General features: G+C 58.7%; 1 protein-coding gene across 1 annotated transcript; it reads right to left on the reverse strand.

The window, feature by feature from the left end:
* Window positions 1-393: 393 nt before the first annotated feature.
* On the reverse strand, window positions 394-27792 carry A4GALT (alpha 1,4-galactosyltransferase (P blood group)). The gene is made up of 3 exons (XM_055142420.1): window positions 27703-27792; window positions 3295-3398; window positions 394-1634 (listed from the first exon to the last, which is right to left on the reverse strand). Exon 3 carries the CDS (start codon window positions 1587-1589, stop codon window positions 534-536), a length of 1056 nt encoding a protein of 351 aa, XP_054998395.1. The 5' UTR covers window positions 1590-1634; window positions 3295-3398; window positions 27703-27792; the 3' UTR covers window positions 394-533.
* Window positions 27793-27864: the final 72 nt, after the last annotated feature.

Genomic DNA, 27864 nt, shown 5'->3' on the forward strand with positions numbered 1-27864 from the left:
CGGGATTCCGGGGATCAAACCTGGATCGGCGACATGCCAGGCAGACGCCGCCCTCCCCGCTGTCCTATCTCTCCGGCCCTCACTGCATTTATCATTCTCCTAAGCTTACCACGGGAGGGGGTGGCGTTTCCCCTTAGTGATTTCCCTGAGCCCCAAGTCCCCCCCAACTGTAACCCCTGGGGGAGGAGGGACGAGTGGGAAGTGTGTGGGGGCAGGGGTGCGGGCTGGGCCAGTGGCCTGGGTGTTGTTAATGCACACCCCCGGTGCTGGGGAGGTGGGCTTGCCTCCTCGTCCTTCCACCCCCCGGAGATGTCACAGAGGTGCTGGGGTATCACTGTCCGGGCCGGGACATCCACGCCCCAGGATTCTCGGGGTTCCTGCTGGCCGATTCGCTGAGACCTTCCTTCCCTGGGACGGAGCTTGGCCAAAGGGGCCTCCCTTTGGGCTCTGGGAGGGAGCGGAGCCCAGGGCCGATGGGACATCCCTGGCGGACACCTTGGTGGTGGTGTCCCAGCGGGTGACCGAGAGGCCGCTCACAGGTACATCTTCATGGCCTGGTGCGTGGTGGGGCAGTAGCGGGCGTGCAGCTGCGCCAGCAGCGCCCGGGACGAGGCGTCCAGCCGGCGGCCGTGGCTCTTCTTGTTCCACACGTGCACGGCGTAGGTGGCGCGCGTCAGCTGCTGCAGCTCCTCAGGGCGCACGTCCTCGAAGTAGCGCTGCCAGCTCTGCCAGGGCACGGGGTAGAAGGCCTCACAGGGCAGCGCGGTGACCCCGCGGCAGGCGCGGCGCTCCTGCAGGCTGCGGATGGCGCACCACTTCTTGAAGACGCGCGTGAGCAGCTGCGGGCCCTGGTGGCCCCACACCCAGCCATTGTAGTGCGCCACGAAGTCGCGCATGCACAGCGCCAGGAACTCGTGGCGCCGCTCGAAGGCCAGGAAGGCGCCGTTGAGCACGTAGCGGGACTGCGCGCCCAGCGCGTTGCTCAGGTTGCCCAGGCTGCGCAGCACGATGAAGTCCGTGTCCAGGTAGACGCCGCCGAACTTCCAGAGCAGCGCGATGCGCGACGCGTCCGAGAGCACGGGCAGCAGGTAGGGCTCCCAGCGCCGCTGCACCGCCGCGTACCAGGGCGCCAGCGGCGTACCCCGGAACAGCGCGTCCAGGTCCAGCGGCCGCAGCTGCACGTTGGGGAAGCAGCCGAGCAGCGACAGCCCCAGGTGCCGCGGCCGCGACGCGTTGCCCCGCGGCAGCCCCTTCATCAGCACCAGCACCTGCGAGTCGGGGTGGGCGCGCGCCGCCGACTCCACCGAGCACATGAACAGCGAGTGCGGGTCGGTGCGCTCCGACGTCTCCAGGAAGAAGATGTTCCCCGGCGAGGGCGCGCCCCCGGCCGCGCGCGCCGGCTCCAGGCGCGGGCAGGGCACGTCAGCGGGCAGGCTCTGGCCCCCGCCCCCGGGGTCCCCCGCCAGGTGCCAGTAGAGCAGGAGGGAAACCACGAAGGTGAACTTGAAGCTGACGAGGAGCAGCGTGCAGAGGCGCTGCCGCGACGCGCCCTGGAGCGGCCGCAGCAGGCACTCGGGGACCCTGGGCATGGTCCCGGCGGGTGAGGCCGGGGTCTCCGGCAGCAACCGGCTGGTCTGCAAGAGACAAGCAACCCCCGCGTTGGGAGAGAGGCCGCCGGTGGCCGTGCCCACCCTGATCACTGTGCTATTGTACAGTGGTTATTTATTTTTTATTTTTATTTTTTTGGCTTTTTGGGTCACACCCCGCGATGCACAGGGCTTAACTCCTGGCTCTGCACTCAGGAATTACTCCTGCAGTGCTCAAGGGGGACCATATGGGATGCTGGGAATCAAACCCAGGTCAGCTGCATGCAAGGCAAATGCCCTACCCTCTGTACTATTGCTCCAGCCCCTCTATTGTAAAGTTTAAAAAATTAATTTATTATTATTGATTTGGGGGCAACACCCGGCAATGCTCAGGGGTCACTCCTGGCCAGTTTGGGGGACCATATGGGATGCTGGGGATCAAGCCTGGGTCGGCCACATGCAAGGCAAACGCCCTACCCACTGTACTATGGCTCTGGCCCCTCCGACTTTATTTTGGCGGGTTGGCCACACCTGGCGGTACTCAGGGCTCACTCCTGGCTGTTTTGGAACCATATGGGATGCTGGGGATCGAGCCTGGGTCGGCCACATGCAAGGCAAACGCCCTACCCACTGTACTATGGCTCTGGCCCCTCCGACTTTATTATTTTGGGGGGTTGGCCACACCCGGCGGTACTCAGGGCTCACTCCTGGCTGTTTTGGGGGACCATTAGGGTGCCGGGGATCAAACCTGGGTTAGCCTTGTGCAAGGCAAACGACTTACCCTGCTGGACTATTGCTCAGGCCCTTCCAAGTTTATTATTTTGCTTTTGGGGGGGGGGGGCACACCGGCACTGCTCAGGGATGAGTCCTGGCAATCCTCTGGGGTGCTGGGATTGAACCCAGCTTGGCTGCATGCAAGGTAAACACCTTCTCCGGGCTCTCTGGCCCCAGGGTCCCAGTTTTGGGAGACAACCATGGGCGCCCCAAGGACTGGGCAGTGCCCAGCGGATAATGTGTGGCCACAGGCAGGTCTGAGCCTTCTCCCTCACCGCCAGCCTGGCAGCCCGGGCTCAGACACCACCCGCTCACGTCCTGGTTCCGGAGGCTGGGGTGGGGGGCAGCAGGCCCTGGGTTGTACTGGGGGCAGGTATGGCTGCTGGGTGTGAGGGGATGCCCTCTCCCCCCACCCCGCACACGAGCAGGTGCCGACGAGGGGGCAGAGAGGGGGGGGTCTGGAGCCTCAGGGAGCCTCAGTCCCCAGAGGAAGTCCACTGGGCCAGTCACAGGGAGCAAGGGGACAGGCGTGGGTGCTGTCCCCAGACAGAATCTGGCTAGATTGTGTGACCTGCTGGGATGCTCAGATTCCACCTCGGCCTGGGAAGCAGGCAGAGGCCTTGAGACAGTGCTCCGGGCTGCGGGGCTGGGCTCACTCCCTCACTGCCCGCTCTGAGGCCCTCACGCAGACCTTAGTGTGTGCCTGTTTTGGGCTCGCACCCAGGGGTGCTCAGGGCTGACTGCCAGCGGTGCTCAGGGGACCCCGTGCGGTGTCGGGGATTGAACCTGGGTTGGGAGCGTGCGAGGCTTCCCCACGTGCCTTCCCCACGGAGTCCCATCCTCCTGTGGGCCCCTCCCTCCATCCCACGGCACTGTTCTCCCCGGGTTGGAGGGTGGGCAACCCCGACAATGATGTCACTGCCTGGACACTGACCAGCCTGGGAGGCCCATGGCGACGGGGCCCCCGTCTCAGTGGCCGAGCCTCTCCACCAGCACCAAGACGGCCAGTCCGCGGACTTCCGGTGCCTGCGCAGCCATCTGCAAGCAAAGGCAAGACAGTGAGAAGCGCCCGGGCCCACTGCCCGCTGACCTGTCCGCGCGGGAGGCGCATCAAGGCCGTGGAAAGGGATTTAACCAACGCTGGAGGCACCCCCCGGCCTGCACGCCACTGCCTGAAACAGACAAACAGAGACCACGACGACGAGAGGTGGACGGAAATGAAGTCGAGGGGCTCCCGGGGAGGCAAGACGTGACCAGAAGGGACTTAGCCCCGGGTCCCTCCATCTCTCACCCCTTCCTTAACTCATTCATGCGGTGCCGTGCCCAGAGGGACACTTTCTTTGCTTGTTTGTTTGTTTTTTGCTTTTTGGGTCACACCCGGCGATGCACAGGGGTTACTCCTGGCTCATGCACTCAGGAATTACTCCTGGCGGTGCTCAGGGGACCATATGGGATGCTGGGAATTGAACCCGGGTCAGCCGCGTGCAAGGCAAATGCCCTACCCGCTGTGCTATCGCTCCAGCCCCCAGAGGGACACTTTCAAAACAGAACTCAGGCCAGAGAGACAGTCCAGTGGGGAAGGCGCTCGTCTTGCACACAGCTGCCCCGGATTCAATTCCCAGCATCCCATATGGTGCTCCCTGAGCACGGCCAGGAGTGATCCCGGAGCACAGAAGCCAGGAGTCAGCCCTGAGCCAGTCTCCCTGCAAATAACCCATAATAAGTGCAAGTCAGGAGTCAGGATATAGCGCAGCTGCCCCGGCCAGGAGGGCTCAGTCCCCGGGTCCGACTGTGCCTGGGCATTGCCAGGCACAGTCCTGGAGTGTCCCAGCACCCCCAGGGCGGCCTGGGCACCCCAACCCGCAGGGCACAGGAAACCGCAGCCTTCTCTTGAACCAATGGTCTGACTGGCTGAGAACTGCCGGGAGTGGCCCCTGGGCCCTGGAAGCACCTCCTGGACTCCCCCCAAATGCCCCATGAGCCAAATCCCAGACCCTCGCGTCACCCCACCAGCCCCACGTCACAGTTTAGTCTCTGCCGCCCTGACCATCTCGACCCCTCTCACTTCAGCCCGCAATGCCGCTGGGGACCCTCCATCTGCAGGTGCTCCCCCGGCTCAGCCCCCCATTCCTGCTCAGAACTCTTCTTTGGCTGGGGGCACTGGGGGGTCTACAGGCAGGAGCCCCAGGTCCAGCCTTTGGCACTGCCCGGTTCCCCCAAGCACTGCGGGAACAAGCCCCGAGCACGAAGTGCAACGCCAGACTCCCCCACGCTCCCCAGATCTCTTCTGCTGGGTCCCCCTAAAATGGCGTCTCCCCAACCCTGCGGAGTCTGACCTGCCTCTCCAAGCAGAGCACCCCGTCTCACACGTTGTGCGCTTTGGCACGGTTTGCCGCCGTGACGTCTTTGGCACGTAATCCCCGGGCAATTTTTTGTGCATGCTCTGCCAGGTGTCAAGGATGGTGCAGGATACTGGTAATGCGGCCGGTCAACAGCGGGCGAGGGGGTCAGCAGATGGACCAGGGTGTGGGGGGAAGGAGCCACACGAGTAGCTCTGATGAGCAGATCAGTGGATGACCGGTCAGTGAATGAATGAATGAATGGGTGGAAGGAGGAGTGAATGAGTGAATAGATGGGGGGGAGGGGTAAATGGATGGATGGATGGGGGAGGGGTGAATAAATGGATGGGGGAGGGGTGAATAAATGGATGGATGGGGAGGGGTGAATAAATGGGTGGATGGGGGAGGGGTGAATAAATGGATGGATGGGGAGGGGTGAGTAAATGGATGGGGAGGGGTGAATAAATGGATGGATGGGGGAGGGATGAATAAATGGATGGGGAGGGGTGAATAAATGGATGGATGGGGGAGGGGTGAATAAATGGATGGATGGATGGGGAGGGGTGAATATATGGATGGATGGGGGAGGGGCAAATAAATGGATGGGGGAGGAATGAATAAATTAATGAATGGATGGGGGAGGGGTGGATGGGTAGATGGGGGAGGGGTGAATGGATGGATGGGTGAAAGGAAGGAAGGAGGGGTGAATGGAAGGAAGGAGGGGTGGATGGATGGATGGATGGAAGGGGTGAATGACTCAGCAGTGGGAGGAAATGGGCTGGATGAGCTGCCTGGGACCCTCAGAGCCCCCGACAGTGAGACAGTGACAGTCGGGAGCGCCATCCCCAACTCCCCCGGGGAGCGGCTATTTTGGTCCTGAGGATGTTTCACCCAGTAGGAACCTGGGGCTGCCAGCTGGAGCGGCCCCGGGGTGCTGGGAGGTCTGGCTCTGGGGGAGGGGGTCCCACTGGCATCCAGGCTGCGGGGCGGCCCCAGCAAGCAGGGCCGTATTTGGTGCCCGCGCCCCGGACTCAGGAATACGACTGTGTATGGAGCCAGCCTGGCCCCAGCCCAGGGCCCCGTGACTCAGGCCCCAAACATGCCCGCGCCACCCCCCACGGCCTCGCGCAGCTGCTCCCGCGTCAGGGGACCGGGCATGGCGTGGCCGCCTCTCTGCCCCCCACTTCCAGCCCGTGCCCAGAGACATTTCAGGTCCACACACCACCTCCTGACCCCCTCTCCGGGCCTCCAGGACCTTGGGGTGCCTGGACAGAGGGAGAAAGGCCCCTCCCCTGCTGGCCCCTGCCGCCCCGGACATGTCCCTGCCCACAGCAGGGGCGCTGCCTCTGCCCCCACCGGCTCACATGCCCCGCGGGGCAGCAGGGATGGATGGACCCAGGCCGGGCACCCGCCCTGCGGCTCCCAGAGTCCCTGCGGGTCCTGCAGGGGAGAAAAACCGGGGTTCAGCAGGCGATACAGCACCTGCACCCGGCCAGACCCATCACCCCCTGTGGTGCCTGAGCTCCTGAGCACTGAGCCAGGAGTCAGCCCTGAGCACTGCCATGTAGGAGCCAAAAATAAACACAGGAGGTTCTGCTGAGGCCCCCCCCAGGGTGGCGGGGCAGCTCAGGAACCCCAACCTGGGCGCATCGGCACCCGGGATTCCTGGCTGCAGCCCAGGGGCCCCGAGCCCGCAGTGAGTCTCCACAGGCTTCCTGGGCTGCGAGAGGCAAAGGCACGAGTGCAGGTGTCGGCCACGGGTGACACGCTCGGCGCTGGGGGGCAGGGTGGGGGGAGCCTGGGACCCAGCGCCCACATAGACCCTCACCTTTCCAGCCCCCTGTGGCCTCAGATGTCCCCTGTCACTCCAGTCCTGCCCCCTCGCTGTCGGGAGTGAGGTCCAGATCCCGTGCGCAGACAGTAGGCGCTTCCCCGCGGGGCCGTCCCTCAGGTCTCGGGTTGGTCCCGTTTCGCTCCTTCTCCCCTCCCCCTTGTGGCCCAAGTCCCACTCTCGGGTGGCTCCCAGGAACTCGTCTTGGTGCTCGCTCGGGCACAGCAACCCTGGCCGAGCGTGGGAGAACGCACTGCCTGCTACCGTGGCGCCAGGGGCCACAGGGCAGAGGGGGCTGGAGCACTCGGGTGGCACCAGGCATCGAACTCAGAGCCTCACGCTTGCCAAGGAGGCACGTTCAGCCACTGCTCCAGCCCGGGGCCTGGGGCTCTTACCAGGACCCTGTTCCGGACCCCTCGGGGAACCCGACATGCGTGGATCCCAGGATGGTCCCTTGGGGAATCCGGCATCTGTGGATCCCAGGATGATCCCTTGGGTAATCTGGCATCTGTGGATCCCAGGATGGTCCCTCGGGGAATCCGGCATCCGTGGATCCCAGGATGGTCCCTCGGGGAATCCGGCATCCGTGGATCCCGGGATGGTCCCTTGGGGAATCTGGCATCTGTGGATCCCAGGATGGTCCCTTGGGGAATCAACATCGTGGATCCCAGGATGGTCCCTCGGGGAACCCAGCATCCGAGGTCCTCGGGCTAACCTGCAAAGCCCCCCATCCCAGTGATGTGTCTCCACAGGGCCTAGGGGTTAAGTTCTCCGCTATACCCTGAGTAGAGGCGTCGGGGGAGAAGGAAGCTCATCCCCCAGTCACAGGTGAGGCCACGGGGCCTGGGCAGTTGGTTGACGAAAGTCACAGCACAGAAGACCAGAGGGGTCTAGAGCTAGACTCCAGTGCCCAGCCCCCAGTGTCTCTGCGCCTAAGATCTCCCGGGCCACCACTGCGGGCTCTGCCCCTTGGTCACTCTTGGACACGTCTCTCCAGGGTCCTTCGGGATCCAGCCACAGGCCTGACCCCTCAGAGGCCTCCGTGGGCCCCGCAGGGAGTCAGAGCTGGCACGGCCATCGCGGTGATGGATTCTGGGCCCCGCCTGGCTGGCAGGGGGACGGGACGGAGGGACAAAGGGTGCTGGAGTGTCATCTCCATCCAGCCGGAGCCCCTGTGAAAGGGACAGTCTCGGTCCATCCGGTAGAACCTTCCAGAGAGTTCGGTGCCGTGTTCAGGCAGCAGTGGTGGTGTGTGCTTCCGGCCGGGCCCAGCCTCACAGGCCCCTTCCCGCCCAGGCCCCAGAGAGCTCCACCGCCCGGACCCCAGACTCAGCTGGGGAGTGTCCCTGGGCCCGGAAACGACTGTGCCCAGAGTGACCAGATGGGCTGTGACTCAGAACCTGGAGGGCGGAGGGACTCTGGGGGGAGGGACCCTGGGGGGAGGGAGCCTTTCTCTGGGGATCCAGGAAGTCTCTCTGCTTCTTGGGAAATAAGGACAGTAAATACGCCACAAGCCGCAACTCTGTTTTGTTTTGGGGGCGACACTCGGTGCTGCTCAGGAATCACTCCTGGTGGGCTCAGGGGACCCTTTGAGGGGCCTGGGATTGAACCCGGGTTGACCACGTACGAGGCCCCACCACAGCCCTGCTGCTCTGGCCCCGGGGACCTAGGTTCGGGTTCCGGCCTCCCTCCACCTCCCATGCTAGAAATCCCCGCTCGCCCCAGCCCGAGACTCAACCCCGGCAGCACGGGCTCCAGCCGAGCCTCCTCCGAGCCGGGCGGGGGCTGAGAACTCGGGGCCCCCAAGGAACCGGGCAGCACACCCCCTTCCCGCAAGGCCCAGCAGCCCTCGATGGGGCCTCGATGATTTCAGTGACACCACTGTGAGACATGGCAGTGACCAACGGTGACTTTTATTCATTCTTTCTTTTTTTTCTGGGGGGGGGGACTTTTTTTTTTTTTTACTTTTTGGGACCACACCTGCGGTTACTCTTGGCTCTACACTCAGGAATGACTCCTGGCAGTGCTGGGGGACCATGTAGGATGCTGGGAATTGAACCTGGGTTGGCCGTGTGCAAGACAAATGCCCTCCCCACTGTGCTATCACTCCAGCCCCGAACTTTTTTTTTTTTTAAATGCATTTGCTTTATTTTTTATTTATTTAGCTTTTTTTGGTCATGCCTGGTGATGCTCAGGGGTTCCTTCTAGCTCTGCACTCAGGAGTTACTCCCTGGCGGTGCTCAGGGAACCATATAGGATGCTGGAGATTCAACCCGGGTCTGACACTGTGCAAGGCAAACTCACTCCCCGGTATACTATCCCTCTGGCCCCTGAAACTTTTTTTTTTTTTTTTGCTTGTAGGATTACACCTGGAGATGCTCAGGAATTACTCCTGGTGTTGCTTGGGGGACCATATGGGGTGCCAGAGATCGAACCTGGGTCAGCTGCATGCAAGGCAAACACCCTCCCCGCTGTACTATCACCCCAGCACCTCATTAACTCTTGATAATTCCATTTGCCTTCATACTGAAACAAACATATGAAGTACATTTTTTGTGTGTGCCTGCTAAGGAGGTGGGCTGGGGTGGTGGGTAGGAAACCAGGATTTGGGTGCAGGGAAGGTCACACTGGTGGGGGGATTGGTGTTGGAACACTGAATGCCTGAAACCACTATTATGAACTGCTTGGTAAATCATGGTGTTATACTGAGAAAAAATTTTTTTTTCTCTCTTGGCCACACCCGGTGATGCACAGGGGTTACTCCTGGCTCATGCACTCAGGAATTACCCCTGGAGGTGTTCGGGGGACCATATGGGATGTTGGGAATCGAACCTGGGTCGGCCGAGTGCAAGGCAAACACCCTACCTGCTGTGCTATCGCTCTAGCCCCCTCTACCAAAATTTTTTGAAAAAGAGAAGCAGAGGTTAAAAGGGAGCCAGGCTGGACAGAGAGACCCAGAAGGGTGGAGACCGAGAAGCAGCACGTTAAAAGGAACCATCCAGTCCCACAAAAACAAAGCAGGAGAAATTTCAGCAGAGAAACCTCCAGAACTGGCCTCTCTCCCAATTTCCACCCAGACCGCCTGTTAATTGCCAGGCCAGGAAAATTCAGCTAATTCAAGTGTGCAGGGGGGAAGGAAAAATTTTTTAAAGGAATAAACACATCATTCAGACAAAGATGAAGAGTGACAGAAAAGAAAAGGCAAGGAATGTCAATATTTCCATGAAGTCTAAAATCATCTAATTTACACAAAAATTAGAATCCAAAATTATAGCATGGGTTCACACACACACACACACTGAAAAAGTAATTTCAGCTCAACTAAAAACATGGAAGAGAAATGCAAGGTCTGGAGAAGAGATGAAAAAGGGAACAGACAGAGGCAGGAAAGAAGGTGCTTGCCTTGCATGCAGCTGACCCTGGTTCATTTCCCCGAGGCCCTCTGAGCACTGAGCCAGGAGTAGCCCTGAGCATTGCTAAGCCTGGCCCCCAAACAATAAGAGATTTGGTGCCCCATTCGAAATTTTAGAATTTTTGGAGCAAATGCAGCCACATGACATTCAAACGACACCACTGATATGCCAGGAGCAACACACCGCATTGGGTGGGATGTACAGGAACTGGCGACCAGCCTTGATGAAGAGAATATTAACACACAAGGTTCAACCTGCAACAACATGTGAGTAATCTCTTACACAAAGCCTGAGTGGCTCCAGGGTGAGATACAACAACCTTTGCACGCTTTCTTCCTAGGAAATCTTTTGTGATCATTTTCAGTGAATTATTCATAACAAGCAATATAAAATTAGTTTTTTTAGGGTCTGCTATGGGGGCAGGCATGGATAGTGGTTGGGACAGTTGGAAATAATGATGGTGGGGATATGTGATGGTGGTGGGATTGGTGTTGGAATACTGACTGGAATAAATCAGTGTGAACAACTGTAGCTCTGTCGTCCTGTTGTTCATCGACTTGCTCAAGCGGGTACCAGTAATGTCTCCATGGTGAGACTTGTTACTGTGTTTGGCATATCGAATAAGCCATGGGGAGCTTGCCAGGCTCTGCCGTGCGGGCGGAATACTCTCGGTAGCTTGCCGGGCTCTCCGAGAGAGACGGAGGAATGGAACCTGGGTTGGCCATGTACAAGGCAAAAGCCCTACCTGCTGTGCAACTTTATAAAAATAAAATTAAAAGTTTTTTTTTCTGTTTTGGGTCACACCTGGCGATGCACAGGGGTTACTCCTGGCTCATACACTCAGAAATTACTCCTAGCAGTGCTCGGGGGACCATATGGGATGCTGGGAATTGAACCCAGGTCGCCAAGTGCAAGGCAAACGCCCTACCTGTGGTGCTATCGCTCCAGCCCCTAAAAGTCTTTTTTAAAAAAGGAAGTGATGAAAACCAGAGCTAACCGAAAAACAGAAGCGAACAAGAGAAAGAACGGGAGAGACGACACGTAAAGGGAACTCAACCGAGGAACAAATAGAGTTCCAAAGGGAGGAACCGAAAGGACAGAATAAACGCTGGCAGCTCGCGTGCAGCCAGAGGCCCAGAATAGGGAAGTCTGGGCTTCTTGCACTGAAAAAGCCGGTTCCGCATTCGAGAGCAGCGGGCCAGACCAGCGAGCCCAAGACATACGAGAGGAATTACTGGGCATTATTTTTGGTTTTGGGGGGGGAACTTCTGGTGATGCTCAGGGTTTCCTCCTGGATCTGTGCTCGAGGCTCACTCCCGGTGCTCAGGTAACCAGGAAGCTATGGGGGACTGAACCTGGGCCTCCACATCCCAAGACCCCACTCAGCCCATTGAGAGAGTGGCCCGTAGATGCCTACATGTTCCAAGTTCAAAGCCTGGAGCAGCAGTGGAAGCACCAGCAGCATCTGGGAAAGAATCGGGGTGGCCCCGGGGTGCTCAGCACAGCTCCGGGGCCAGCAGACAGTGGGCACGACCCTCCCGATGTCACCGCTGAGAGCCGGTGAGTATAAAATTTCGTTATACTTCAATCTTTTATTTTCGGGTCTGTTGGTGCTCGGGGATTGCTTTAGGCTCTGCACTCAGAAATCACGCCCAGTGGGCTCCGTGGACCCTACGGGATGTTGGGGACAGAACCTGGGTTTGGCCACGTGCAAGGCAAACACCCCCCCGCTATACTCTGGGTCCAGCCCCTCGTTATGCTTTCCAGAGAAATAAATTTCTCAGCTGAGCATAAGTTCTGTATGGGGCTGGTATCTGCCCACATGTGAGTGGGACTTCTGTTCCCTCCCACACCCAAGATGGCCAGGTGAGTGGGACTCTCTGCTCCCTCCCACACCCAAGATGGCCAGGTGGGTGGGACTCTCTGCTCCCTCCCACACCCAAGATGGCCAGGTGGGTGGGACTCTGTGCTCCCTCCCACACCCAAGATGGCCAGGTGAGTGGGACTCTGTTCCCTCCCACACCCAAGATGGCTAGGTAAGCGGGACTCTCTGCTCTCTACCACCACACCCAAAATGGCCAGGTGAGGTCTGGGGTGAGGATGGAGCCCTGCTCTGGAAGTGTGCCCCCCTCCTCAGGCTGGATCTGCCTTAAGCTCTGCACTGGTGGCCATGACCTTGATCAGGAATGAGAAGGGGTTTGGGAATGGAAGGAATGAATGAAGACCGAGGATTGTTTCCTAACTAGAAATACTTTGGGTCTTTATTTAGAAGCTGGGTGATGTTTTAGTGGCCAGAAATATGCTGTGGGAACTGCAGTCTTTTCCCCCATCAAGTAGCTGATCCCATCATTTTGCATTGCTTCATTTAAAGCCACAAGTTTTCCGAGTGAGTTGGTCAAGGAGACGGGGTCGGGACTTGCTGGATGGGACCCAGCAGGGTCTTTTTATTTTGTTTTAATTTATTTTTTATTTGATTTATTTTTGCTTTTTGGGTCACACCTGGCAATGCACAGGGGATACTCCTGGCTCTGCACTCAGGAGTTACTCCTGGCGGTGCTTGGGAAACCATATGGGATGCTGAGAATCGAACCCGGGTCGGCCGCAGGCAAGGCAAACACCCCACCCACTCTGCTATTGATCCAGCCCCGTCTTTTTATTTTTTGGTCACACCCAGAGATACTCAGGGGTTACTCCTGGCTCTGCACTCAGGAATTACTGCTGGCGGTGCTTAGGGGACCATATGGGATACCGGGGATCGAACCCAGGTTGGCCACGTGCTAGACAAACACCCTACCCGCTGTATACTATTGCTCTGGTCCCAAGCAGGGTCTACTCAAACAGTGTACGTTCCCTGAGTACTGCTCGGAATGACCTCTGAGCACAGAGCCAGGGATAAGCCCTGAGCACTACTGGGCGTGATCTCAAAAGGAATTTTATTTGACTTATGAAATCTTTATTTACATATTTTTGCAGGTGTGCGGGTGGGCTTCGGACCACACTGTTTTGGGGTTGTGGTGTGCTCAGGGGACCATGCGCGGTGCTGGGACTCGAACTGGGGTGAGCAGCATGCAAGGCGAGCACCTGAACCCTTGGACTATCTCTCCGGCACTGCAGGTTTTCTCTGCCCAGAGATGCCCACTGGTGCTTGGGGCCATATGGTGCTCAGGGGACCCTATGGGATACCGGGGGTCAAACCCAGGTTGGCAGTGTGTGCAATGCAAGCGCCCTCCCTGCTGGACTGCCGCTCCAGCCCGGCCTGGCGGGTCCTGTGGGAGATACCGAAGAGGCTCCGCCAACAAAGCGGTGACGGAGCGAGGTGCCCTGGGAGCAGCCGCCCTGAGAGAGCCTGGCCTCGCCCTGTGCCAGCACATCATAATCAACAGCAGAAAGAGGGTGACGGAAGGCAGGGTGAGCGTGCAAGAGAGAAACGAGATGACGCTCAGAACATTTCCGAAGGCAGGGAGGAGGTGGGGAGAGCAAGAGGCTGAGTGCGGGCGTGGAGCTATGGGAGACGTGTCTGAGCCCGGGGTGGCCCAGGGAGGGGTCCAGCCCCTGCCGAGTAGGCATGAGAGGCCCTGAGTCTGATCCCTGACGCCGTGGACACGCTGAGCGGGGATCTCGGTGACTCTGCCATTCGGGGTCCCCCGAGCCACAGCCAGGGGCGAAGTCTCGGGTAAGCAGAGCTGCAGAGAGGGACCTGGAGCCGCAAGTGCCAGTGGCGTCAGGCTAAGCAGATTGTGAGTACAAAGGTGACCGCGAGAAAGATCCATCCTGGGGGCTGGAGCGACAGCACAGCGGGCAGGGCATCAGTGTTCCATATCACTCATCATTGGAAATAATTATAACTCGGCCAATTAGTGCTCCCCGGCTTTCTCATGATGCGAAATTGGGTTTAAGTGATATCCGGTCTACACGTAAGGGAAACACATGGAATTGATCGATGAGTTTTTTTTTTTTGGGGGGGGGTCACACCTGGCGATGCACAGGGGTTACTCCTGGCTCTGCACTCAGGAATTACTCCTGGCAGTGCTCAGGGGATCATATGGGATGCTGGGATTTGAACCCAGGTCGGCCGCGTGCCAGGCAAACGCCCTACCCACTATGCTATCACTCCAGCCCCTGATCGGTGAGTTTGTGACAGGGGTTCCAGAAACTTCGCCCCTTGGCTTGGAGTAATAGTATAGTGGGGGGCGGGGGGACGCTTGCCGGGCACGCAGCTCACCTGGGCCCTACCTTGGGAAGCTCCTGTGGTCCCGGGCCGGAGTGATTCCTGAGTGCAGAGCCAGGAGTAAGCCCTGAACACTGCTGGGTGGGACCAAAAACAAAACAATAGCCGCCCCCGTCAAAAAAAAACAAAAAACAAAAAAAACTCATAAACTTTGCTCCAGTTAAGTCCTGTTCTTCCCAGTGTTCTTTTTTAGCCAGTGTCGCTGACACACAAGCCTGCAACTTCCCAGACCTCCCCTCCCCCAGGTGGACACTGGGGCGTGGCCCACCAACGTCAAGTTACATCAAGATTTTCTCCATGTCAGAGGCACAAAACAGGAGGGGCAGGAACACCCCCCAACTGGGCACTTCCTGAAGCTGAACTTGGAGAAAAGCTTCACCTCTGAGTCCCTCCCCTCAGTTGCGGCAGCTGAAAGGGGGTGACAGAGCGGGAGGGTGGGGAATGGGAGGAAGGGGAAACCATAGAAATTTTATTATCTGTGCATGAGCGAGACACAGTGGGGCACACTGTCCAAAGGAGAACCCGGCGTGTTTCACCAGACAGAAGCGTCCCCGGAGTCCCTGGAACGGAAAGACCAGCCTGGCGACTCGGGCCTGCGATGAAGGGCCAAGGAAAGCAGGTCAGGGGAGAGAAGCTGCAAACAGGAAGGGATGCTCCATTGGCCTCTCTGGCGAGGAACGAGAAACGGACTTTGGTTCTCCACCTCCCCCACCAAAAAAAAAAAAAAAAGCAAAACAAACAGAAACAAAATAAAACAACAACAAAATGAGCAAAGCTAAACAAACCCAAAGCTAGGGATGGGGTGGGGGGGGGTGGAATAGTACAGGGGGTTCAGGCTCTTGCCCTGCATGGGACCCACCCCGATTCGAATCTCTGGCACCACACAAGGTCCTCGGAGCTCTGCCGGGAGTGACCCCTGAACACAGAGCCAGGAGGAAGCCCTGAGCCCGGCCGGGCAGGGCGCTCACCCAAAACCAATCCCGGCTCCCGTGTCAGTCAGGAGGCCTCCGTGAGCGATCAGGGTGGCTTCGGAGTTAAACCAGGAGCCAAGGTGTCAAGAAAAAGAAGCATAAAGGGCTGGAGTGATAGCACAGCAGGAAGGGCATTCGCCTTGCATGTGGCCGACCCGTGTTCGAATCCCAGCATCCCATAGGGTCCCCTGAGCACCGCCAGGAGTAATTCCTGAGTGCAGAGCCAGGTGTGACCCACGGTCATTGTCACTGTCATCCCATTGCTCATCGATTTGCTCGAGCGGGCACCAGTAACGTCTCTCATTGTGAGACTTATTGTTACTGTTTTTGGCATATCCAATACGCCACGGGGAGCTTGCCAGACTGCCGTGCGGGCGCGATACTCTCGGTAACTTGCCGGGCTCTTCAAGAGGGGCGGAGGAATCGAACACGGGTCGGCTGCATGAAAGGCGAATGCCCAACCGCTGTGCTATCGCTCCAGCCCAGGTGTGACCCAAAAAGAAAAAAAAGAAAAAGAAAAAAGAAAAAGACATATAAAACTAAAGCCGGCGTCCTCCTGGGCAAAGTGATGAGAATTTAAGGACTAGGTGGCTCAGAAGGGCCAGACGCACAGTAGAGACGGGAATTGCTGTGAGGGCCCCAGGCCCGAGACCCCACCCCCAGTTTCAGGAAAATATGACAGGGGTGGTGGGATACGGAGATTAAAACACGCGGAGATTCAGACAAGTCTCAGTCGTGGAAGCGATACAGCGGACGCAACGGAAACCGGGATGCAGACGTGGGAAAGGGGCCAGGGAAGAGGCCGGGGAGCTCGGTGGCAATCCTGAGGCTCAAGACTGATTTCTCACGCCGCCCTCAGGCACTGGTCAGCTCCCCACGGCACTGCTCTTTGGGGGCCCTGGGCTGCTCCTGGGGCAATGCAGCCATGGAGGAGGCTTGTACAGCAACTAGCAGGTGCAGCCCTGGAGAGCTTCCTGGAGTGGGCGTCCTCCTCCTCAGAACACCTCCATTGAGCCACCGTCACATGATGCCTGGGTGTGTGTCTGTGTCTCTGCCTCATTCCCCCGCCACTCCGGAGAAGCCCTTGGCTTTTGTGTTGTAACTGAGTTACTGTGGGATACTCAGATACAAAGTTGTTCATGGTCTGGTTCCAGTCATACAATGTTCCAACACCCGTTCCTGCACATTCCCCACCACCAATGTCTCCAGCTTCCCTCCCCACAACTCTGTGGGAGGAACTTCTCTCTCTCTCTCTCTCTCTCTCTCTCTCTCTCTCTCTCTCTCTCCCTCCCTCCTTTCCAGCACTATGGTTCTCAGTATAGATCACTGTAGCACTGTCATCCTGTTGCTCATCGATTTGCTCAAGTGGGCACCAGCAACGTCTCCATGGTGAGACTTGTTGCTGTTTTAGGCATATCGAATACGCCACGAGGAGCTTGCCAGGCTCTGCCGTGTACTGAAAGGTTACCGTGGATGTCCCTTGATCTCCTTTCAACGCTCAGTTCTTGGGGCTGGAGCGATAGCACAGCGGGTAGGGCATCTGCCTTGCACGTGGCCAACCCGGGTTCGATTCCCAGCATCCCATATGGTCCCCTGAGCATGGCCAGGGGTAATTCCTGAGTGCAGAGCCAGGAGTGACCCCTGCGCATCGCCGGGTGTGACCCAAAAAGCAAAACCAAACACTCAGTTTTTGTTCAGAGTGATCGTTTCCAACTATCATTGTCGTACTGGTCCCTTCTCTTTCCTAACTTCTCTTTGTCCACACCACACTTGTGGCAAGCTCCCAACCATTGACCAGTCCTCCTGGCCCCTGTTTCTCCTGGCCTTGGATGTTAGTCTCATACTATATATTTTTTTCAATCCCACAAATGAGCGCAGTCATTCTATATCTGTTCCTCTCCTGATTCATGTCCATCCCTTTATAAGGAAACCTCATGACTTCACTTTTCTTAACAGCTGCATAGTATTCCACTGTGTAGATGTTCCATAGTTTCTTTATCCAATCATCTGTTCTCCGGCACTCAGGTTGTTTCCAGATTCTGGCTATTGTGAACAGTGCTGCAATGAACACGGGAGTGCAGACGGCATATCTGCTGTGTGTTTGAGCCCCTGGGGTTAGAAGCCCTGCATCCTTTGGAACACATACTCCTCTCTTACTCCTCACATCCTTGTAAGTTTTCTTCAATAAAATCTGTCTTAACTTCTTGGGGCCAGAGCGATAGTACAGCAGGTAGGGCATTTGCCTGGCACGTGGCCAACCCGGGTTCGATTCCCAGCATCCCATATGGTCCCCCAAGCACCGCCAGGAGTGATTCCTGAGCAAAGAGCCAGGAGTAACTGGCTCTGTGCATCGCTGGGTGTGACCCAAAAAGAAAAAGAAAAGGAGCTCGGTTTAGGGAGAGGGCCCCTACTGACAGTGGGAATGGAACCCCAATGAGAAGGGTAAAAAGCATTTGCATCATGAGATAGTACTTTGCAAATTAAATTCAAAACCCAAAAGAAATTATCGAGACAAACAGCATAAATTAAGTTCGTTCCTGGAAGAGCGGGTCTAGACAGGGCAATTTCACATAAGAAATAGAATTATAAAGGGACATTAAGAAAGCAAAGCATCAGGGCGTGCTATTTATAGAGGAGAATTCTAGCAAAAGTAAATAACAGAAAGTTCTAATCAGATGTGATACTTAAAAAAAAATAAAACTCTAAGGATGAGAGACAGAACGTTGCAGATCCTGCACCAGGATTAGGAATATCATTGTTAAGGGGCTGGAGCAATAGCACAGCGGGGAGGGTGTTTGCCTTGCACACGGCCGACCCGGGTTCGATTCCCAGCATCCCACAGGGTCCCCTGAGCATGGCCAGAGGTAATTCCTGAGTGCAGAGGCAGGAGTAACCCATGAACATCGCCAGGTGTGACCCAAAAAGCCAAAAAAAAAAAAAAAAGGAATATCATCGTTAAGATTCTAATGAAAATGCAAGCGAGGAGAATTCAGCAGCAACGTAAAGAGCAAAGCATCAAAACCCAAATGCAGTGGGGTGCCGAGGCCAGAGTCCGGGGGCTCGGCGCAGGCTCTGATGTAAGGGCGTGGCTCTCTGCCGGACACCCCGTGGTCCCCAAACACCGCCAGGAGTGGCCCTGATCAGTGTATCAGAAATAGCCCCTGAGCACCCCACCCCCCAAATCAAGCAACCCCCCACAAATCACGGGGGGCTAATTCTGGGATTGCAAGGACAGTTTGATATCGTGAAATCACCCAACAATGCAACCTCTTTATGAAGCCGGGGTCGGGGGTGATGGGGAGCCCAGAGAGCTGGCGGGGGGGATGTCACAGACAGTGGGGGAGGGTGGGCTGCCTGAAATGCTATTAGCCCCCCTGTGAGCCACGGAGCCTGCGTTACAAACGCACCTGTTGGAGCAATCTCAAAGCCCCCACAGGACAGCCCCCAGTCCTGGGGCAGACAGACAGACAGACAGACAGTTCCGCCGAGGCACCTGCTCTCTCAAAGCACACCGAGATGCTCTATGCTGACTCCAAGTCCAGTGAAACGGGCAGGAAAGCTCCGGGGAGGAAGAGAGCGGCCATATGTCAGCGGCATCGTCTGAGCTCGGAGACGAAGGAAGCCTTGTGTCTCCCCTGCGTGCTGCTGGCGGGCACCCACAGAACGTTCTAGGTTCCTACCCCGGCACACCACCCAGAGAAGCTCCGGACTCGGGCCGGGGAGGGGCTTTGCACGTGGAGCCCCCCGGGTTCCGTCTCCAGCACTGCAAGCTCCCCCACCCCCAGTAATAAAACCCACAAAAGCTTAGAACAAAATACAAGTGAATTCTTCTGTGGTCACAGAATTAGAGAGTTTTCTTTTTTCTTGTTTTTTTTTTTTTTGCTTTTTGGGTCACACCCAGCGATGCAAAGGGGTTCCTCCTGGCTCTGCACTCAGGAATCACCCCAGCAGTGCTCAGGGGACCGTATGGGATGCTGGGAATTGAACCCCGGTCGGCCGCGTGCAAGGCAACTGCCCTCCCCGCTGTGCTATTGCTCCAGCCCTGAGAGTTTTCTTTTTTCTTTTGCTTTTTGGGTCGCACCCGGCGATGCACAGGGGTTACTCCTGGCAGTGCTCGGGGGACCATATGGGATGCTGGACCATATGGGATTGAACCGGGTCAGCCGCGTGCCAAGGCGAACGCCCTCCCCGCTGTGCTATTGCTCCAGCCCCTGGAGAGTTTTCTTAATCATAGACGAAACCCAGAAGCCCTAAAACAGGAACAGACGCGAGTGTTCGGACAGGCTCTGCCCCATAACACCATCCTGGAAGTCAGGGTCCGGGGGGACAACTCAGGAAGCTCATGCGCCTCGGATCCCAAACACCCAGCTTCCCAAAGCGAGAACAACACTTGGACCTCAAGGGGGCGAGGGGTGGGGGGAGATCAAAGACCCCGAAGAGAACGGACTGAGGGCAGCTGGCATGCACACCAGGAGGATGAGCCGAGGGGCAAGGGACATGCCCAGAGGTGGAACACGGGGTCTGCATGTGGGAGCCCCAGGCTTGACCCCCTCACCCCTGTTCCCCTGAGCACTGCTGGGAGAGACCCATAACCAAAACCCCCAGACATGGTGCCCAGTTCGGATCTAATGACAGGCCTGATTGTCTTCCTGTTGGACGGGCAAAAAAGCTTCAACCTCATCAATGGCCAAGACCCAGAGACTCTGAAATGGAGCTCCTGGGAGAGAGCAACACGGGCCTCCCCCACCAGGGAGTCTGCTCTAGAACCGTTTTCTAAATTTCAGAATTCCTGGAGCGAACTCTCATACTCTACCCCACTGATGTATCAAAAGTCGCACACCTCTGTTTGGGTTCAACATCTTGTACAAGGGTTCGACGGCTCCAGGATGAAATACAACAATCTTTACACCCCTTCCTTTTATGGTGTGTACCTCCATAAGCCACCAAAGTGCAATGGCGGTGGGACTGGTGTTTGAATATTATTTTTTTTTCTTTTTGGGTCACACCCAGCAATGCACAGGGGTCACTCCTGGCTCATGCACTCAGGAATCACCCCTTGCGGTGCTCAGGGGACCATATGGGATGCTGGGAATCGAACCCAGGTCGGCCGTGTGCAAGGCAAACACCCTACCCACTGTGCTATCACTTCAGCCCCTGAATATTAATTTTTTTCCGGCTTTTTGGGTCACACCCGGTGATGCTCAGGGGTGACTCCTGGCTCTGCACTCAGGAATTACTCCTGGCGGTGCTCGGGGGACCCTATGGGATGCTGGGAATCAAACCCGGGTCGGCCGTGAAAAGGCAAACACCCTCCCCGCTGTGCTATTGCTCCAGCCCCTAAATATTAAATGTAATGAATTATTGTGAGCAACTTTATAAAAAGTTAAAAAAAAAACCTTCAACTCTAGCAGCATTTTTTCCCCCCCTGACAATGCTGTGAGGAAACAGGCATCAGAGTGTCCTCAGTTCCCGCCAGCCCCACCCGGCCACTTGATTCCGGGGCAAGTGACATGGGCTCGGTCATGGATGTTTGCAGTCACCAAAGATTAGCAACACTCAAGGTCCTACGCAAAGGTCGGGAAGGCCCCTGGCCACAGGGCGGCTCCGGGGACGCAGACACCAGGCGGCTCTGACGCCCTGGCACCTTCTGAGGCCGGGCACAAGCTGGTCCTGGCGGCATCTCCGGGCTGCTTGCAGGCTGGCACGCTGGGCTCTGGGGCGAGCAGGATGCCCTTTGCAGATGGACACCGAGTGCCAAGTGCTGGCAGGATGGGGCTGTGATCCCATCGGGGTGTGGCCCCCAAACCAAAATAAACAAAAGTGCAATTGTCCTGCAGCGGGTGAGGTTACCAGAGAGGACAGGGCCCAGGCTCCTTCAAATCAAACACCCCGGGACTCAGCAGCCCCAGAGCCCAGTTTCCTCCCTCCCTCCCTCCCTCCCTCCCTCCCTCCCTCCCTTCCTTCCTCCCTCCCACCCTTCCTCCCTCCCTTCCTTCCCAGTATTTGACTAAATTTAATATTCAAACACCAACACCAATCCCACTGCCAGGACCCCTTCCCACTACCGTATTTCCCGTGTTTCCATCCCGAACCCCAACCCCTGCCCCAAAGCAGAGCTGAAATAATATATATATATATAGTTTTTCTTTTTCGGTCACACCCAGTGATGTTCAGGGGTTACTCCTGGCGGTGCTTGGGGGACCATATGGGATGCCGGGGATCAAACCAGGGTCAGTCTTGTGCAAGGCAAACGTCCTCCCCGCTGTGCTATCGTTCCGGCCCCGAAATAATATATTTTGTATTGTTCGTTATGCAAAACCGCTGAAAAAAAACGCTACCAAAAAAGGTATCCTGAGAGGAAAGAGTGTGAAGATGGCTGTATTTCCCCCAGGGCCATTAAGCCCTTCTGTAAGAGATCGCTAACACGTTGCTAAAGGTTGAGCCCTGTGTGCTTTTTATAGACGTATCTGCAAGCAGACAAACAAAAAGTATATCATCCCTCTAAGGCCGGCTGCCTCCGACTTTGAACCCTATCAAATGTGGCGCCGTGATCTTGGAGTACAGAGAGGGGGTGTCAGGGTCCATTTTTCTTTCTTTCTTTCCTTTCTTTCCTTCTTTCCTTCTTTCCTACTTTTTGGGTCACACCCGGCGATGCACAAGGGTTACTCCTGGCTCTGCACTCAGGAATTACTCCTGGCGGTGTTCAGGGGACCCTATGGGATGCTGGGAATCGAACCCGGGTCGGCCGCGTGCAAGGCAAATGCCCTCCCCGCTGTGCTATTGCTCCAGCCCCAGGGTCCATTTTTCTTGTCTATTTTGTTTAGCTTTGGGGCCACACGGTCCGTGCTCAGGGCTGGCGACTCCTGGCACGGCTCAGGGCACCAAACGATGCTGGGGCTCGAACCCACATCAGCCACATGCGAGGCCAGCTCCCGCCCTCTGTGTTCTGGCACCTTGACCCTTTCAGGCCAATGTCTCCACAGGGTCTCCCCCCGCCTCCCCCCCTGCCCGGCCTCGGAAGTCCTTGGCTTTGGGGGCAGATGAAGTCACCGCCTCTGGCTTTCGGCTAAGGACCCCTGGACCTCCACGGTGCCAGCTGCGGAAAGCTGGACCCTGAGGCTACCCCCTGTCTGGCCAGGGGAACGCCCTTGCATAGCCCACGTGTCGCCAGTGCTCTGGATTCCGGACCCCTGACGGCCCGTCCCGACAGCCCCGCTCTCTGCCGTCCCCAGAGCCGCACAAAACCTCCCAGGCCCAGGGCGTCTGCTGGGGAGCCCTGCTCTGTCCAACCCCACCCCCCTCCGCCCTGCACGGCCCCCCAGGAGCGCACGGGAGAAGGGGGGATTCTTTTTTTTTTTTTTTTGCTTTTTTTGGGTCACACCTGGCGATGCACAGGGGTCACTCCTGGCTCATGCACTCAGGAATCACCCCTGGCAGTGCTCAGGGGACCATATGGGATGCTGGGATTCGAACCCGGGTCGGCCCCGTGCAATCAAACGCCCTCCCCGCTGTGCTATCACTCCAGACCCAAGAAGGGGGGATTCTTGGGCCGTGGTTTTCGGGCCACACCCAGTGGCGCTCAGGCCTTATTGCAGGCAGTCCTGGGGGCCACATTCAGTGTCGGGGTCAAGCCTGACCCTGTGCCGTGGCTCTGGCCTCCCGGGCACCTGATTCTTGGTCACTGCAACAAGACCAACCATGGCGAGAGCGTCGGGAGGAGAGTTTCCGGTCTGGCCACTTCTGAGGCTGCACCCCGGGAGGGGACGTGTGGGGACAGCAAACGGCCATTAACCACTGGGATGAGTCAGATGGGGACGTGGGACAGAGGGGGACGGACCACCTCACGCCACAGCCGAACTCTGCTCCCCCCCGACCCTCCCCAGCCGTCAGTGCCCGCCTCTCCCTGGGGACCCCCTCCCCTCACAGCACCTCACTTTCTGGGAATTCCCACTGCTCGCTCCTCCGCTTCCCAAAGGCCTGCCTCAGGGATGATGATTGTTTCGTTTCAGTGGTTCTCTGCCTTCGCCGTGCATGATCACGTTATTGTTTTGTTTCTTAGGGCCACACCTGGCAGGAGTCACTCCTGGCGGGCCCGGGGGACCATATGGGATGCAGGGCTGGCACCTGGGCTTGCCTTGTGCCGGCAAAGGCCGTCCCTGCGGGGACTCTGGCTCCAGTCCCCTTTGCACAGGGATTTTTTTTTTTTTTTTTGAATCACAGTGAGATACAGTTACAAAGTTGTTCTGGATTGAATTTCAGTCAGTGTTCCAGCACCCAGCCCTTCACCAGTGCACATTTCCCGCCACCTGGGAATTATTTATTTTGGCTTTTTGGGCCACACCCAAGAACGCTTAGGGATTACTCCTGGCGGTGCTCGGGGGACCATGTCGGATGCCAGAGATTGAACCCAAGTCAGGCGCGTGCAAGGCAAACGCCCTCCCCACTGCACTCTCGATCCGGCCCTCCTGGGAAATTCTTAACCATCTATTTGGGAAGAGTCGGTCAGATACCATGGGACAGGCCCTGCAGGACAGCCTCCCCGGGGGTCTCCTTACAGACAGACTGGGGGTCTCGGGCTGCACACACTGGCCCCCAGAAACACTCGTGGCTTCCTCAAAGGGGTGGGGGATAGGGGCTGGAGCGATAGCACAGCAGGTAGGGTGTTTGCCTTGCATGAGGCCGACCCGGGTTCGATTCCCAGCATCCCATATGGTCCCCTGAGCACCGCCAAGGGTGATTCCTGAGTGCAGAGCCAGGAGGAACCTCTGTGCATTGCTGGGTGTGACCCAAAAAGAAAAAAAGGGGGGTGGGGGATAGCACTCACCCCAACGCTAGAAAATGGGGTTCCTGGGAAGGGTCCTCAGGATGAACTTGACCTTGAACTGCCGGCTCACGGAGGGCCCCAAGCCGGAAACACTTTGGACGGGATGAGACGTGACCTTAGGGAGACACGGCGCCCAGCGTGCACCCCGGAACGTGCGGTGACTAAGCCGCGAGGGGAGCCGGGCAAAACTGGGGTGTCCTCTGAAGGCTGCCAACGGAGGTTCCAGCTTCTGCCCTTTCGTTTTGGAGGGCAACTCCCGGCACCCTTGGGGACGCTCAGGCATTACGTGACAAGGGGGGGTCAAACCCAGACCTCCCCCGCCCCCAAAGCAGGCCAGCAGCCCTTTGAGAGACTCCAGACACACAGGAGACACACAAAGGTCATCCTCATCAGAGGAGGGTGTGCGGGCTCAGGAGAGGGTGTGCGGGCACAGGGAGGGCGTGCTGGCTCCTCTGGCCCTTGCTTAATTTTTCACAGGAAAATAAGCCGGCAGGGTGGGGTGGGCACTGCCGGATTTCGGGTCCTGGACACGCCCCCCCACCGAGTGCTGAGTGAGGGCTGCAGGCCACCGCCTGAAACCCGATGCCCGCAACAGGCTGCACCCCATCTCCAGCAGGTTCTGCCTCTGCCCACTGTCTGACTCATCTGCCCAGGGATGCCGCCCCTGCCCCGCAGACACCCTCAAGGCCTCGCAGCAGCTGGGGTCAAGGGTACAAGGACACCGAGAGGTTCCAGATGGGGTCACCGAGTGCCCGTGGCGGGGGGGGCGCCTTGGGAAGCAGGTGCCGTCCCCCTGCACCGTGTCCCCCTGCCAGGCCAGGATGCGACTCAGGCGGCAGCGCAGGTGCTCAGCGGGTGTGGGGCCCTGGGTTGGGTTCCAGGGGCCTCCACGGGGCTCTCCAATCAACAATGGGCACGTTTCCCGCCCCTCCCAGCCGCCCGGCTCCACCACTCTTTTAACAATTGCAGTGTCAGGGAAACTGAGGCAGGGCCAGGTTTCCAGTCACCTGTGCTGGTGAAGGTGAGTGCGTGCAAGCCAGGTGGCACCGACTCTGAGTCTCAGTTTGCTCATCTGTGCAATGGGACCAAAGTGTGGGCTCAGGGGCCGTGAGAGGAGGGGCCAAAGCGATGGCAGACCGTGCTCAGACCTCGGTCTATGGAAGCCTCCAGCCCCGCCAGGAGTGATCCCGGGGCACAGAGCCCGGAGTAAGCCCCTGAGCACCGCTAGGTCCCCCCAAACACAGAGCAATAACACAAAAGGCCTCTGGAAGGAGCAAACGAAAGCACAGTGGCCGCCTCCAGGCCTCGTGTCCACGTGGGGACAATGTCCTTCACCTCTCTCGGAGCCTGTGCTGATGGCCTGTGCTCCAACTCCCAGCGCTAGCGCAGGTGTGGCCGGGAGGCCGTGGGGAAGGAGGATGCCAGGGCGAGAGGGCGGGCTCGGGCTCCCACCCAGAAGGAATGCTGTCTCCCCGGCCCAGTGGCGCGGTGCACGGGGCCAGCCGGGAGCCAAGCAGAGCCCGGGGCAGAGCAGGGAGCCTGGGATCCCTGTGGGAGGCCGGGCGCCCAGATGGGCAGCGCCTGCTGCTCCCCGGGCTGGGGCCCCTGGGGACAGAGCCAGCCATGGCAGGGGAACCTCCTCTCCATGGAGATCGAGCCAAGTCGGGACCCTCACCCGGCCCCCGCTCCCTGCCTGGCTCTCCTGGGAAAGGCAGAGATGAGGAAACGCAAACCGAGATGGAGATCCCCCCCACCCCCTTCCCGCACCAGGCACAGCCCCAGGCACGGAAGGCCGACTCGGTGGCAGCCGGAGCCCCAGCAAGGCGCTCAGACACGCTCCGGCGCTGGGCCCTGCTGCATTTCGAGGAAACAGCCCCGGGCAGCAAGGGGCGCCCGAGTGGCCAGCCAGGTAACTGCCCCTTCCAGGAAAGGCCTGGCCGAGCATCAGCGTGCTCACGGGCGCAGCGTAACGGGACCTAATGGCCGGATAGACATGGATTTTTAAAAACCCGAAATGTCAAATCAGCTCCATTAACTAAACATGATGCAACACGAGATAAGCTGGGAACATCTGTGTGTGTGTGTGTGTGTGTGTGTGGGTGTGTGTGCGCGCGCGCGCGGGGCGCTGGCCCAGGGGGCTGGAACAGGCCTTATTCCCTGCTCAGGGCTGCACCCCTTCCCAGGGCGGGGGGCTGTACAGAAATGGAATAAACTGCTTGAGAGGTGGGGAAATGGGGCATTTTCTGTAGATGGGGTCGGGTACGTGAAAAAGCATTTTTAAAAGTTTGACTAAGGGCTGGAGCGATAGCACAGCGGGGAGGGCGTTTGCCTTGCATGCGGCCGGCCCGGGTTCGAGTCCCAGCATTCCATAGGGTCCCCTGAGCACTGCCAGGAGTAATTCCTGAGTGCAGAGCCAGGAGTGACCCCTGTGCATTGCTGGGTGTGACCCAAAAAGCTAAAAAAAAAAGTTTGATTAAAGGAGCATAATTGTGTGTGTGTGTGTGTGTGTGTGTGTGTGTGTGTGTGTGTGTGTGTGTGTTGGGGGAGGAATTTCCCAAGGTATATTCCAAGTGATTCAAATATGTTCCCCCCAACCCATACATTTTATTTTTTAGTAAATCACAGTCTTCGAGGGTCTGGGGGAGTGGGGCTGGCTCCCAGCTTTGGGGCTCCCGGCTTCCTCACCCCTTGGGGTCTCCAAGCTGGAGAGGAAAGGCTGGGGGGGTCCGGATGGGGTGTGTTCCCGGGGGCTGGTGGGTGGAGGAGCCGCCCCTGGCCAGGCTGGAGGAAGGAGGGGGCAGCTGCTTCCGGGGTGGGGGGAGAGGGAAGGGGCTTCCTCCTTCCTTAGTTTCAGTTCACCTGACTCCTCTGGGTTTTGAGGGCGGCCTCCTGCCCTTTGAACTGCCTCCCCCAGCCTCTCTTCCCCTCCTCCCTCCAAAGACCTATGAGAACCGCGGTCCAGCAGCCTGACCACAGGGCCTCCTGGGGCCTGATGCGGTGACAGTGGCTGGGGCAGATGTGGGGAGGGTGCGGGGGACCCCACTCGGCCCCTGCCCGGGGCGAGCGCATCTCTTTCCTTTCTGGAACCCAGCCTGGCTGCAGAGGGGCGCAGAGGACCCAGGAGGCGTCCTCTGCAAGCGCGACCCTGGGGGGGACAGTGAGGCACACGGCGGGGCTGGGAGGCGCCACAGGAAGAGCCAGCAGGAGCAGCCCCCAAGAACGCACTCACGCAGGTATTTTTTTGGGGGGGGGGCTGAGGTGCGGGACACGGGGAGGGGGGAGACGGCTCTTGACTCCTCTCCCAAGACAAGCAGCTGGGAACTCCCACCGGGTGTGAGATGTGGGGGTGGGCGGTGGCCACTCGGCTGCCCGGCCAGGAGCTGCTCCAGCCCCCACGGAGAGGGGAAGCGAGCGAAGGGCGCGGCAGGGGGGGTGGATCGCCCGCGGTCCGCGGCTCCGGATTCCCCCGCGGGGAGCTTCGGGCTTCCCCGGTTCCGACGTCCAGCGGCGCCCGGGACCCCTCGACGCCCCCCTCCATCCCCGACCGCCGCGCCCTCCCCGCGCCCCCTAGACGCGACGGCGCACCCCAGACCCCGCCGGCCCCCCGGGCACCGGGCGCGCCCGCCGCGCGCGCGCGCGCGGGGCTCCCGGGGACCCCCTCGGACCGCAGCGGCGCGGAGGCGATGGGGGCGCGCAGCGAAGGTCCCCCCAGCCCCCCCGCCCGGAACCCCGGTACCTCCGGCTCCCGCGGCGGGCGGACAGCAGCGCAGGCCAGTGGCCAGCGGCGGTGGGGGCGGGAGCGCCGCCCCCCAGGCCCGGGGCGGGGTCAGCGCGCCCCGCCCGCCCCGCCCGCCCGCCGCCCGCCGCGCCCCTCCAGCCCGCGGCCCCAGGTACGAGC

The sequence above is a fragment of the Sorex araneus genome, chromosome 6 (assembly GCF_027595985.1).
Source record: "Sorex araneus isolate mSorAra2 chromosome 6, mSorAra2.pri, whole genome shotgun sequence".
Classification (NCBI taxonomy): Eukaryota; Metazoa; Chordata; class Mammalia; order Eulipotyphla; family Soricidae; genus Sorex; species Sorex araneus.